The 13,896-nt window shown below is 43.0% G+C and overlaps 1 protein-coding gene across 5 annotated transcripts in view; it reads left to right on the top strand.

The window, feature by feature from the left end:
• Positions 1–11,117, top strand: part of IMMP2L (inner mitochondrial membrane peptidase subunit 2) — a 756,637-nt gene extending 745,520 nt beyond the window's left edge. For 3 of the 5 annotated variants that reach the window (XM_084810762.1, XM_084810763.1, XM_084810761.1), the window contains one exon: positions 5,610–6,569. In XM_084810762.1, the coding sequence (XP_084666888.1) occupies positions 5,610–5,729 (120 nt within the window). In that variant the 3' untranslated portion in view covers positions 5,730–6,569. Of the gene's footprint in view, positions 1–5,609; positions 6,578–10,907 lie in introns of those variants that run through there. The other 2 variants (XM_084810764.1, XM_084810759.1) reach the window with 2 other exon arrangements.
• Positions 11,118–13,896: the final 2,779 nt, after the last annotated feature.

Raw genomic sequence — 13,896 nt, 5'->3', positions numbered from 1 at the left:
GTATATACTCTGGCCCTTAAATTAGTTCAGGCATATCAAGATCCATAAGAAATACCAGGGACTTAGGTTAATTGAGACCTCTTCAAACAAAGTATTTCATAGCGTAATTTCTTTTCTGATTAGAAGCTTTTTGTCAGCTGGATTTTTTTCAAGCCTCTGATATAAAACATGAATGCACAGACACAGGAGCTACTTCAGGTTTAAGGAAGGGCTTGGAAAAGTGGCCTCTGGTGTTCCTCCTTCCTCTGTGCCTGGTGGGATTGCCTGGCAGCAACCTGGTAGCTGGATTTATTTGTTTGTTTGTTTCATTTATATCCCGCCTTTTTTCCTCTTTAAGGAGCCCAAGGTGGCGTACATAATCCTCCTCTCCATTTTATCCTCACAACAACTCTGTGAGGTAGGTTGGGCTGAGAGTCTGTGACTGGCCCAAAGTCACCCAGTGAGCTTCCATGGCCGAGTGGGGACTAGGACCCGGATCTCCCGGCTCCCAGTCCAACACTCTTGCCACTACACCACGCTGGCTCTCAAATCTAGCTGCTATTCTGATTTCTCGCAGAGCCCTAGAGCAAAGCATTATGGGAAAATAAAAGTTCAGCTAGAGTTCAGTTAGAGCACTGCTTTTAAAGGAGACCCAGGGAAGGTTTCAGTGGTGGGCCCTGCAAGGGTACTGGAGTCCCAGCAGCTGCACGAGGGTGACTGGTGCTCTTGCCACCCTCTCAGGAGAGCATCAAATAATATAACTGTAATGGTATTCAAAGCATTAACCTTCACTTTTTCTCTTCAGCAGAACAATTTCAACTAGCGATGGGAGGACCTATTCCAAAATGTACCATAAAATGAATTGTAATACCGAAGGACCTCCTGATGTTTGGCAACGTAACCACTGCCCTTTTCCAAACTTACTTCCAAATGTTTTTCAAGCTGACTTCCATACTTGGGAACAGAGAAAGCTGCCTTACACTGACTCATTTCATTGGTCCATCTAGCCCAGTATTGTCCACCCTGACTGGCAGTGGCTCTCCAGAGTTTTAGGCAGGGTTTTTTCCAGCCCTACCTGGAGATGCCGAGGATCTGGTAGGCCCCTTTTACATGCAAACCATGGGCTCTACCACTGAGCAACAGCCCCTCAACTTAAAGAGGGCTGGGCTCATGACATATTAGTTCATTTCCCATAGTAACTATGCATCATAGAATCACAGACTCCTAGGGTTGGAAGGGGCCTACCAGACCATCGAGTCCAACCCCCTGCTCAACGCAGGAAGCCTGATTCCCAGGCAGTTTCCCATCCAAGTACTAACCAGGGCTGACCTTGCTTAGCTTCTGAGATCCTTTTCAGGGCAGTGTACCGACTGGGCTTTCTGTTGTGCATCATGCAAGGCTATTCCTTATTGGCATTCCCAGTCAAAGTACTGCTGACTTTCTATTTCACTTGGCACCCAGCAGCTGGTGAGATGATCAGACTATTAATTCTTTTCATTTTTGTGTGAATTTGGATTAATTGTGCAAGGTCACAACTTTTGTTGTGGATTTTTGTTATCTGCACTTTAATTAGGGCATGGATATGTTTCTATAAAAATATACCTTTTTGGCTTTGGGAAACCAGAGATATTCATCACATCCTTGGCTCTGTTTTTTTCAAGTTTGTAAAATTTAGGTGAATATGTCACTTTTGCTTCAGGAAAAAAAACTTACATTCCAATAGTGTTTGACAGATGATGTCCTGGTGGTGATGTAAACACAAGGTCTCTTTCCTTAGGTTCTGATATCACAGGGTGGTCAACATCTGGGGGTCGGGTGGCCATCTTGCCCCCTTTGGAACCCAGCAGGGGCCCCACCCCACCCCACTGAATTGGCTGCCAGTGCCAAAATGACATTGCTGAAACCACAGCACAGAGAAAGTGGCAACAGCAAAACAAAACAAAATCATGGTGGTTTTGCAGGGAAACAAAGCACACTCTTGATTCCCTGCAGAATTGCGCTTCCAGGAGCCTCTGGGAAGCAATTTTTTTGCCACTGGCACCACCTTCTCTTTGCCTGGCCATTTTGGCAGCATGATTGCAGTGGTGGCAGGGGACACAGCAAGGGGTGCAAAAATGGCCAAGGGGATGCCTGCAGTCTGTGGTCTGTGTGTTGCTCACCCCTGCCATATCAGATGTCTAAGTTAAGTTGCCGTATCAGATATCTAGTGATAGCAATAATATTTTGATCAAGAACAGATGGTGGGGAGGACCTATCTGCAGAATTCCATGAATGGTTTTGCAGTCCTTGCACAAACGAAGTGTACAATTTGATACATAAAGCAGACTTACGCCTGTTGACCTGTTTGCAGACTGCAGCATGATTTCCCTTTTGCAAGGGTCTTTTGCTCTGCATTTGGAAGCAGTTCTCAAACGTGGCCATTCTATTTCTGCAGCACTTGGCCTTCATGAAAGCAGGTGATGCCACAGTGCACTGCGAATTCTTTCAATCTTTAAAAAAATAAAAGCAATTTGTGAAGTGTCACACTTCAGGTAGTTGGATAAGTATTGCTAGAGCCAATATTTATACTGCTATTTAGAAGCTAAATATAGGATCAGTTAGAATTGAAAGTTTCTCATCAGATTCACATGGCACTAGCTAGAAAATCCAAAGGCAAATCTGCCTGGAGAATAAGTGCCATCTAACAGGCTCATGCAAAAGGGATGGAATCACAAGGATAAAATACTTCCATCTCCGACATAATTTGATTGGAATGAGTTCTGACTGTGGCATAATAGGCAATGTAACTTTGCATCCCCTGTGGAAAATGAAGTGAAAATTTGCCGATAATAGTTCTTTCACAAGAGAACAGTGCAACGTTCGCTTTTAACTTTTCTATGTCAGAAAAGTTAAAGTGATGGGAAGACGACGAACAAGAGCTCTGGCATTTCCCACATTTTGCTTGTTTAGTATGTGGAGGCCAGTGTCAACTTTGTTGTAATGAGCCCCCCTCCCACAACTAAATTGCTACTCGTATTGCCTGGACTCCATTTATTAGAGGTCGGGATCATGTTAGGGAATTCTCCCTGCCCCACCCGCCCCACCACCACGCGCGCACACAGCAGTGACTCAAAAGCTCATGGGTCCACCAGTGAGCTCAGGGCCATTTTTGCCAAATCGTTTCCATATGGGAATTGACTACATTGGCACAGCAACTCAGTGCCATGCTCTACCCCCTCCCCTATCCCAACCAGAAGAGACAGAGTCCAATAGACATGGGGAAAAGTATGGGCTTGTACGACACCCACACAAAACCATGGGCACTATTTCTTACCAAGCAGACTTTAAAGTTGCATTTTTGGCATCTCAAAAAAGCTGCAGCCACAATTGTTTCACATTATGGAACAAAATGGTTGGCTGGGTATAGTGGCCAGATGCCCTACTTTACAGAGGACAGTCCTCTATTTCAAGATGTCCCCTATGTGATGGGCTGTCCAGTCCAAGCCTGGTTTAAAGTCCACGAACCATACGGAGGGAGAGCAGGGGACATGAAGCTGCCTGAACAGCAGCTAGGTCACAGAGTCAGTCTACTCCATTTTGTTGAAATATATTTCTGTTTAAATAACAGCTATTATTTTGGCACCTATGCATATACATTTGCACCTATACATGTACATTTCACATGCAAATGTTACGCAAATTGGCATCCTCTTTTGTGGTGATGCCGTTCCTCTTCTTTGAAGATCTGTATGTGGCCACCCTACCCCCAGGAAGGCTATGGCTGGCTGTGAGCCAAGCTATGCCACACTGTTCTCCAGAGACATCAAGCTGCCCGGGTATGAAGATCTGCTGAGGCCCTTCTCTAATGTGCTGCCATAAGAGATAAAGCAGGTAGTAACCAGGGAGAAGAGCCTTCTCAGCTGTGCTGCTCCTGTTATGGAAATTCCTCCCCACAGAAGCATGCTTTGAGCCAACTTTGTTATTTTTTAGCCCCCAGGCAAAAGGTTTTTTTTTAATTGTTCCAGGCTTTTAAATTACTTGTACATGCTGTTTAAACACCGGGAGTTTGTGTAATTTCTCCCTGTCGATTGTGTCATTTCGCCCTGTCGTTTTAAGAGTTTTTTTAGCACTGTTATAATTTTTCAGTTGTTTTCTTCACCACAAATTTGTATTGGGAAATACCCTGGGCTAGAAATCCTATACCTAAATAAGCCAATATGCTGACTAGAGTGACCCTGCAATATGCTCCCGAATCTCTGAGTTTAATTTTTCATGGATAGGTTAATTTTTTCCATTGAGAACGGAGCTTCGAAATATTCCGCCACAGCTCCTGAGCCATCTTGGCTTTTGTTTCCTTTTTAAACTGATGGAGGAAAAAAGATTACTGTGGTGGACACGCATGTTTGGTGCACGTTGAACTGAAACATAAAATGAATGTGCCACGGAAACATTCAGTGAGTTGAAGATGCTGCACGATTGTCGAAGTGTTTAAACAGACAGACATGAGGGAGCTGTTGCACGTGCTGAATTAAAGGTACAGGTTTCCACCTCACATTGGGCTGTTTCCGGGCTCTTCTCACCAAGATCTTTTTTTCTGTAAGCTTCTAGTGGATGCTATCCTTAGTTGGCCAACAATTGGCAGTTGGCAATAGAGGCATATGAAAACGTGTTTGGGGGCAGCTGCGTTAGGAACATAGGAAGCTGCCTTATACAGAGTCAGCCCACTGGTTCATCTAGCTCAGTATTGTCTACACTGACTGGCAGCGGCTCTCCAGGGATCTTTCCCTGTCCTGCCTAGAGACACCCAGGATTGAACCTGGGACCCTCTGCATTAAAAGCATGCACCAAATAATGCCACTTGTTGCAGTTATACGTAGGTGGTTTGCAAACTGATATTTAAGATTATAGGTTGCTGCAGGCACAGAGATTCTGATGCAAGTACACAACCCATTCAGCAAAAAGAACCCCCATATCATTGAGTCGGGGTGGGCAACTTGTGGCCCTCCAGCTGTTTTGGCATACAACTCCCATCAGCCCTCACTATTGGCTATGCCAGCTAGGGCTGATGGGAGTTGTAAGCCAAAATATCTGGAGGGTTACAAGTTGCCATCCTTGGATTTAGAGAGACGTGTCCCCTTTCAGCTGAGAGGGCCTGTACATGCAGCAGTTCTATGCAAGTGGATTGCCTGGACATGCAAGAGCTTGTATGTGCGACAGTTCTGTGTTCAGATAGGAGTGTGCACCCAGGTCTCTAGAATGCAACAAGAATGAACTTTGGGAGTTGTTGCAAGTCATAATCCTTTATGGTTCTTTATTTAAGTAGTCAATTTTTATACGGAACAAGCTGTTAAAATTTTATGGAGCTTGGTTTTTATTCCCATTTCACTTTCTTTATCTTCATCACAATTCTCCAGAAACAGTCCTGTTTTGAAGTATCTTCTTATGTTAGACAGAGGGCTGAAAATGGGAGAGGCTGCCTGAAATGAGTACACCACTAAGGAGGGACTTAAAGTAAACCCAGCTGCAAATAAAGTGCTCTGTCTCAATGGGTGTAGTTAGTTAACACATTTATAAAATGCCACACATCCTCCTCATCGCTAAGCCACTTCTTTCCACATTTTACTACCTCTGGATTTCGATTATCTTTTCAGGTCTCTCTTGGACTTTTACATGCCCGTGCTACGCATATACTCTGGCCTCCAGGACGCTGGCAGAAGTTACACCCCAAGCTTCTTCCAGAACGCCAACCTCTCCAGAATGAACAGGAATAACCGACTTATATCTGGTGGGAAACTGTTGAATCTAGTATTAACTTTATGAGATGGGTTGGTAACACACCTCAGCTAATAAAAGAACTGCCAGCTGCACAAAGTTGGTGCAAGCAAAATATCTTTTTTATTATTGAAAATCCAAACAGAAATTGCATTTAATCACATGAAATGGTGCATCACTTGTTCTGAAGCAATTGTGGCTTGATTTGAAATTTCAGCTTCCCAGAAGCTGCACAGTGTGTAAATGCTTGTGCCTATACTGGTACCTCTGCAGTTATGAAATGTGTCATTCCCCCCCCCCCCCATTACATCTTTTAATCCTTTTTTTTTTTCAGGAGATTTGATTTTTTAGCAATATGCCAGATCTTAACATTCACACTGGATTGTGAAAATGTGATGTCAGCTATATAGCACATCATTACTGCCATGATTTTGGATTGCAGAATAATTTATTTGTATTGAATGGATAGTATTACTAGTTCAGGAAAATGTGTTGTATGATCTGCCTTTTAAAAATAAAATTTAAAAGAGGCTGTTTCATTACATGCTTACCCCTTCCTTGTGTATTCTTGGTTTCATAATTAAACTGAACATACATTTGTTTTTAATTAAAGTTTCATATAAACACTTCTGATATATGCAGTTGCTGATAGAATAAATACATTTCCAATTGAAATCCTCTACAGCAGGCCTGTAACAGTCATTTTAATCAGTGGTTAAGTATAATCACAGCTGATAATAATTGCTCCATTTCTTGGAGGATATATGAAGAGTTTATTTAATTCTATGAATACGTTTCTCTTCACACTGTAATATTATTCAATAAACCAAAAATCTTTCAGTTTATCATGTTGTGTAAAGGGCTTTCCATGTTCATTCAAGTTCCAAAATGCTGGGAAATTACAGCTGTTAAGGGCCATATGCTGAACAGATGTGTTATTTAGGCAATATTGCTACGGCATGTTATCTTGCCTTGGAGCTTGATGGCTGTCAGTGGCAGAGTGGTGGACATAAATCCAAGATTTGTCTGTTTGCTGGAATAGATGCATGGAGTCTATGCAACTGAAGCTATCATTCCATGACTGTTGGAAAAGTAACATGGCACACTTGGGTCATTTATGTTGCAAGTGTACTCAGAAGGAAGTCCCACTGAGTACAAAGGGACTTACTCCCAGGTTAGTGTGTATAGGATTGCAGCCTTATTCTGAAAAGCATATCTTTAGTTTGGGGAAGGGTGGGATTTTTCCAAATTATTAGTTTGCATATTGATCTAAGGCGTATGCAACGTGGGAGAGCTAAAGTAGGGAGGGTATGTGGGCACACCTGCAAGCCCCCACCACAACATTCCAACACACCTGGCTGCTGTTAGGGATCTTTGTGCATTTAGTGCAAAGATCTGGACAGGGATTGAAAGTACGTTCAGTGTAAAGCTCTCTAACAGCAGCCGGGGGCACAGGGAAGTTGTGGGTGGGGCACAACCCACCCACTCCCCAATGTAGCCCTTTCATGATGCAGGTGAGCCAATGTAAAATATGAGCCAGGAACACATGGTTATCGGTCACTGTAAATTCCATAATCTTGAAAGTAGACATTACAGAAGTTGCTACAGCTGTCAATTCACATTTGTAGGCAGTTCTCTTGAATGGGGTGACATAAGGATGGAAAGAATGTACTGTTTTAAGGGGGAAAGCCCATTAAGCATGGGACTTTGTTTTAAAGCAACTAGCTTCTTTACTTTGTTCAGCCTGTTTTATGGCACTGGGCCAAAGAGTGAACTCTTATTTCACCCTTCACCATTACTTTTCAAGTTTAGCATATGTGAGTCCTAGCATATTGCCTTGTCTTATGAAAGTTCATCCTTTAATATTTGATCCAGGCCTGAACTCATAGTAGTGCTATTAAGAAAACATTCATTGGAACCAGTGCTGCAGCTATGCACAATTGCACTGAAAGGATGCATACAAAGGAACAGAAGAGTATGAAAAGGGTGAGACTGGTCAATGGAACTCTAGAATTCTAACCTGCGTTTCAAGATTTCCCTTTTAAAAGGATTTTCATGTTCCAGTCAGTCAGCCAAGGCTTCCTTGTTATATTTCTCCTTTTTGTAGCATGGTGGGCAATTCTGCATATAAAGGTGAATCTGGCCATTCACTTCAAGACTTCCACAGCCTTGGTCTTTAAACCATGGACAGCACTCAAACAAATACTAGATTACTCTTTCTAATCTTGTTTACTAGTACCTGGTTCATGAAACGTACATAATCCGTAATGCAAATAACACTCCCCAAAGTTAGCAGTGAATTGTAATCAATCCATGGCCCCATCTACATGGCACCACTTTCACCCCCCACACCATTGGCAACTGTGCAGCAATGCAGTTTCGAACTAGCATCCCCTGCGATACACTCGCGATTTACTGTGGGCTTCCCTAACAGACTCACAGTGCCCTTTTTTCTTGCCATTATACTTAAATGTGCAGCTGTGCAGTCTCGTGAGTGTTGGGGTGCAACACTTCATTGGCTGTTTTGTATTTTAGGGGTTCTGTTGTGTCTTTCCCTCCCTCGTTAGTTAAAAATTGGTTGTTCTCTGCTCCTTCATTTCCATGCCATCCGTATGTGAGATTCCCAGCCCAAGACTCTCGCAATGGTTCGCACTCACAAGCATGAGTGACAATGGGTACATGCCTACCCATTGCTCCGAAATGGTGGCCAGAGCAAAGATAGACTTCCCCCCAGCCCCCCCCCCAGCCCTTGGACACTGAGTCCAAAAGCAGCCATTGCGAAGATACGAAGCTGCAAAAATGTGCGAAAGTGTGATTAAATAACTGAAAACGCCTCTCTGTGCCTCTGTAACTACGCAGCTGCAAAGGGATGGGGGGCATAAAGGGGCATCACAGAGTGCCGCAAGCACTACACATGCCTACAACATGCCCACCGCAAAATGTGAAGTTGGTTTGGGGAAGGGACAGATGGCCTGCAACTGCGGGGAAACCCACAGCAACCCCCAAAAATTATAGCAAAACGCCACCGCGGAAATCCAGAGTTTCCGGGAGAAAAGCACAGGTGGTTGCAGAGCGGCGAGTACATCATCTGTGCTGAGGGGCCTTGGCTCGCCCCCGCCCCAGAGTAAAAGGCTCATGTAGATGGGGCCCATGTAAAGCGTATGGATTGCAAACTATTCAGAAAACCTAACAGGGAAACAAATATGCCGATTTCATGTCTTTTGTTTTCTCATGCAGAATTTATTTTCCTTCACAGTAACTCCAAATGAGCACATGCTCTTTGCAAACATCACTCTTTCATTCTTGAAATGCACTACTAAAGGAATGGCTCATGTAGGCTGCAATGTGCTTGTAGAATGGTACTCCAGCCATTCCACTACTGGTGTTCTCCAAAGACCTACACTTTCAATAACGTGCTAGATGTGCCCATTCTTTCCCTGTTGCACAGTGTCATAGTAATTTTCCAGAATGTTGCCTATGCCATCCTACGCTATTACAGGATTTTATATGGCTTGCCTAAGGTCACCCAAGAATTGGTGCTAGCCAGATAACCATATGCAGTAGCTTGTCAGGAAGCAACAAAACAACAACGTAGCTTCCTGGTATATGTACACTGCTGATTTTCATAGGAAGTATGGGTTGGTTGAAACATATTTTTTCCAACACAGAAAATAGAACATCTACAAGGATTTTTAGGAAAGTATTGAAAGCAGGACAGTATCGGTATCATCACCCTCGTGGTGTATTTGTATCCTGCTTTTCCCTCTGAAAGGAAGCCTGAAGTGGCTAACAACATCATACAGAATACAATAGTATCAAATCCAATATCAAAGACAACAATAAGAAAAATTATCTAACAGTAAAAATCCTAGAGTAAACCTATAAACTGTTTCAGAACTGAAACATCAAGTCAGTTAATAAGTACACAATTCATAACTACATTAAACAAACAAGGGTATAATACAATGCTACCCACATTTCAACCAAAAAAATCACCCGTATGCCCCATTAGATTTCTGCCAGATCCTGCTTATGTAAAAAAAATATTGGGGGGCAAAATCATATGGATTTTCTATTTCAGCATCACATTTTCTCCAAGGACCTCCTCTAAGCATATCATCCCAGCTAGGGCAGGGAAACCTGACACCCTTTCTATCAGAACTGGCCAAAGGTCATGATGAAAAGGGAGAAAAGGTAGATTTTTAGTGATTCAGTTACTATGTACTTTGTAATGTCATGTTTTGATATCCAAAATTTACAAAAATCTTTAAAGTTGTAGGGAGAATGTTCTTTTATGAAAATAATGATAACGGTATGTTACACTGGTTGCCAAAGAAATCTTGGTTTATATGTTGAAGATTGATCAAGAAAAACACTAGATTTGAAAGGGTCAGATATGAAGAGAATCTTTCTGGCTTGGTTTTAAGTCTGCTTTATGACAAGCACTAAGATTTTTATTAAAAGAAAATGCACAACCTGGCATAGTTTAATGCTTCTTTACTGTCTGTAGTTATGTGCGTAGCTCATCAAAGTTAGTAGGTGGTAGTTCACAAAATGAAGTGCTAGAAAATGGAGGATTATTTCTTCCTCCCCACAACTGATTGGGTGGATGGTAGTTTAGTTAGTGTGTACAAAATACTTCTAATAAAGAAAATCTGAAAAGAATTCTGTCCTGAGACATTAGACAGTCAGAGGAATAGTAGGCTGAATAGCTATTCGTAAGCAGGACAACACAAAGACTGTGACTAAAAATTAAAGTATAGCGTAAAAGTATATGATTTCTTTTCCAGCGCATTCCCACCAAATGTCAGTTGCGCAGATTTTAGCTGAGTTAAGTTTACATGCTGCATATTTGCATTTTCTGGTTCATATGCCTGTTCGGTATCATTTCAAAGTGTAGAGCAGGGGACTGGTGTTCCTCCAGATCTTGTTGGACTGCATGGCCAATGGTTATGGTTGATGACATTATTAGTCTACCAACTTTGGGAAGGCCACAGTTTCCCCATGCCTGATGTAGAGGTCTCTGCTTTTTATATTATTTCTGATCTGGGACTGTTTTGCTTAGAGAAAAGGCAAGTGAGAGGGGATGTGATAGAGGTGTACAATATGATGTACGGTGTGGAGAAAGTGGACAGGGAGACATTTCTCTCTCTCTCTCTCTCTCTCTCTCATAACAGAACCTGGGGTCATCCCATGAAGCTGATTGGTGGAGATTCAGAACAGATAAAAGGAAGTTGTTATATATCCTAGGTGGGTACTGTGGGATAGTTATTGTTCTGAACCTTGGCAACTCCTGTAAAGTTGGGAGTAGCAACAGTGGATGGAGTGCCTGCTAAGTTCTTCACTTCTGTGTGTGCTGAATAAAGAACAGTTGTGTTTGAGACCTGCTGATTCTTGCAGTCATTCCTCCTACCTATACAACAGAAGTGCTTCTTCATACAGCATGTAGTTAAAAATGGAATTCACTAGCACAAGATAGTGATGGCCACCAATTTGGATGGCTTTCAATGGGAGTTAGACAAATTCGTGGAGAATGAGGTTATCAGTGGATACTAATCCTGATGGCTCTCCTTCCTGGATCACTGCCTTGTTGTGGCGAAGGGGCTTATGTAACTCAGTGAAGCCATAAGCTATGCCGTGCAGGGCCACCCAAGACTGACAGGTCATGGCGGAGAGTTCTGACAAAATGTGGTCCACTCGAGAAGGAAATGGCAACCCACTCCAGTATTCCTGCCAAGAAAACTCCATGGAACGTATCACAAGGCTAAAAGATATGACGCCGGAAGATGAGCCCCTCAGATCGGAAGGTGTCCAATATACTACTGGGGAAGAGCAGATGGTATTTCCAAGTAGCGCCAGAAAGAGTGAAGCGGCTGGGACAAAGCCAAAAGGACACTCAGCTGTGGATGTGTCTGGTGGTGAAAAGAAAATCCGATGCTGCAAAGAACAATATTGTTTAGGAACCTGGAATGTCAGATCAATGAATCAAGGTAAGCTGGAGGTGGTCAAACATGAGATGGCCAGATTGAACATCGACATCTTGGGAATCAGCAAACTAAAATGGACAAGCATGGGCGAATTTAATTCAGGTGACCATCATATCTACTACTGTGGGCAAGAATCCCTTAACAGAAATGGTAGCACTCATAGTCAATAAAAGGGTGGGAAAAGCAGTACTGGGGTACAATCTCAAAAACGATAGAATGATCTCAGTACGAATCCAAAGCAAACCATTCAACATCACAGTAATTCAAGTCTATGCCCCAACCACTGAGGCCGAAGAAGCTGAGGTTGATCGGTTCTATGAAGACTCCAACACTTTCTAGAACTAACACCAAAAAAAGATGTCCTCTTCATCATAGGGGATTGGAATGTTAAAGTAGGAAGTCAAGAAATCACCGGGATAACAGGCAAGCATGGCCTTGTGTACAAAATGAAGCAGGACAAAGGCTAATAGAGTTTTGCCAAGAGAACACGCTGATCATAGCAAACACTCTTTTCCAACAGCACAAGAGGCGACTCTACACATGGACATCACCAGATGGTCAATATCGAAATCAGATCGATTATGTCCTTTGCAGCCAAAGATGGAGAAGCTCTATATAGTCAGTAAAAACAAGACCTGGAGCTGACTGTGGCTCAGATCATGAGCTGCTTCTTGCAAAATTTCAGCTTAAATTGAAGAACGTAGGGAAAACCACTAAATCATTCAGGTATGACCTAAATCATATCCTAGCTAGTGGAGATGACAGTATTCCAGCTGAGCTATTTAAAATCCTAAAAGATGATGCTGTTGAAGTGCTGCACTGAATATGCCAACAAATTTGGAACACTCAGCAGTGGCCACAGGACTGGAAAAGGTCAGTTTACATTCCAATCCCAAAGAAGGGCAATGCCAAAGAGTACTCAAACTACCATAAAATTGCACTCATTTCACATGCCAGCAAGGTGATGCTCAAAATCCTACAAACTAGGCTTCAGCAGTATGTGAACCGAGAACTACTGGAAGTACAATTGTGATCACACCTTTGATTGTGAGGATCACAACAAACTGTGGCAAATTCTTAAAGAGATGGGAGTACCAGACCACCTTACCTGTCTCCTGAGAAACCTGTACGAGGGTCAAGAAGCAACAGTAAGAACCAGACATGGAACAACTGATTGGTTCAAAATTGGGGAAGGAGTACGACAAGGCTGCATATTGTTGCCCTGCTTATTTAACTTATATGCAGAGTACATCATGAGGAATGCCGGGCTGGATGAAAGACAGGTCGGAATTAAGATTGCCGGGAGAATTATCAACAACCTCAGATATGCAGACGATACCACCCTAATGGCAGAAAGCGAAGAGAATCTAAAGAGCCTCTTGTTGAGGGTGAAAGAGGAGAGTGCAAAAGCTGGTTTGAAACTCAACATTAACAAAACGAAGATCATGGCATCTGGCCCCATCACTTCCTGGCATATAGAAGGGGAAGAAATGGAAGCAGTGACAGATTTTTATTTTCTTGGGCTCCAAGATCACCGCAGACGGTGACTGTAGCCATGAAATTAAAAGACGCTTGCTCCTTGGGAGGAAAGCTATGGCAAACCTAGACAGCATAGTAAGAAGCAGAGACATCACCTTGCCGACAAAGATTCGTATAATCAAAGCTATGGTTTTCCCAGTAGCAACGTATGGCTGTGAGAGCTGGTCTGTATGGAAGGCTGAGTGCCGAAGAATCGATGCTTTCGAACTGTGGTGCTGAGAAGACTCTTACGAGTCCCCTGGACTGCAAGGAGGTCAAATCAGTCAATCCTAAAGGAAATCAACCCTGAGTGCTCATTGGAAGGATAGATACTGAAGCTGAAGCTCAAATATTTTGGCCACCTAATGCGAAGAGAAAACTCCCTGGAAAAGACCCTGATGCTGGGAAAGATTGAAGGCAAAAGGAGAAGGGGACGGCAGAGGATGAGATGGCTAGATAGCATCACCGATGCAATGAATATGAACTTGAGCACACTCCGGGAGAAAGCGGAGGACAGGAAGGCCTGGCGTGCTATGGTCCATGGGGTCACGAAGAGTCGGACATGACTTAACGACTGAACAACAACAACAAAATCCTAATGGCTACATGTTACGTCCAGTATCAGAGGCACTATGCCTATGTACATCAGTTGCTGGGGAAC

This window comes from Heloderma suspectum, chromosome 7 (genome assembly GCF_057233095.1).
Source record: "Heloderma suspectum isolate Gila_16-S chromosome 7, 16-S_ref, whole genome shotgun sequence".
NCBI lineage: Eukaryota > Metazoa > Chordata > Lepidosauria > Squamata > Helodermatidae > Heloderma > Heloderma suspectum.
This window is presented reverse-complemented; position numbering and strand designations above follow the sequence as displayed.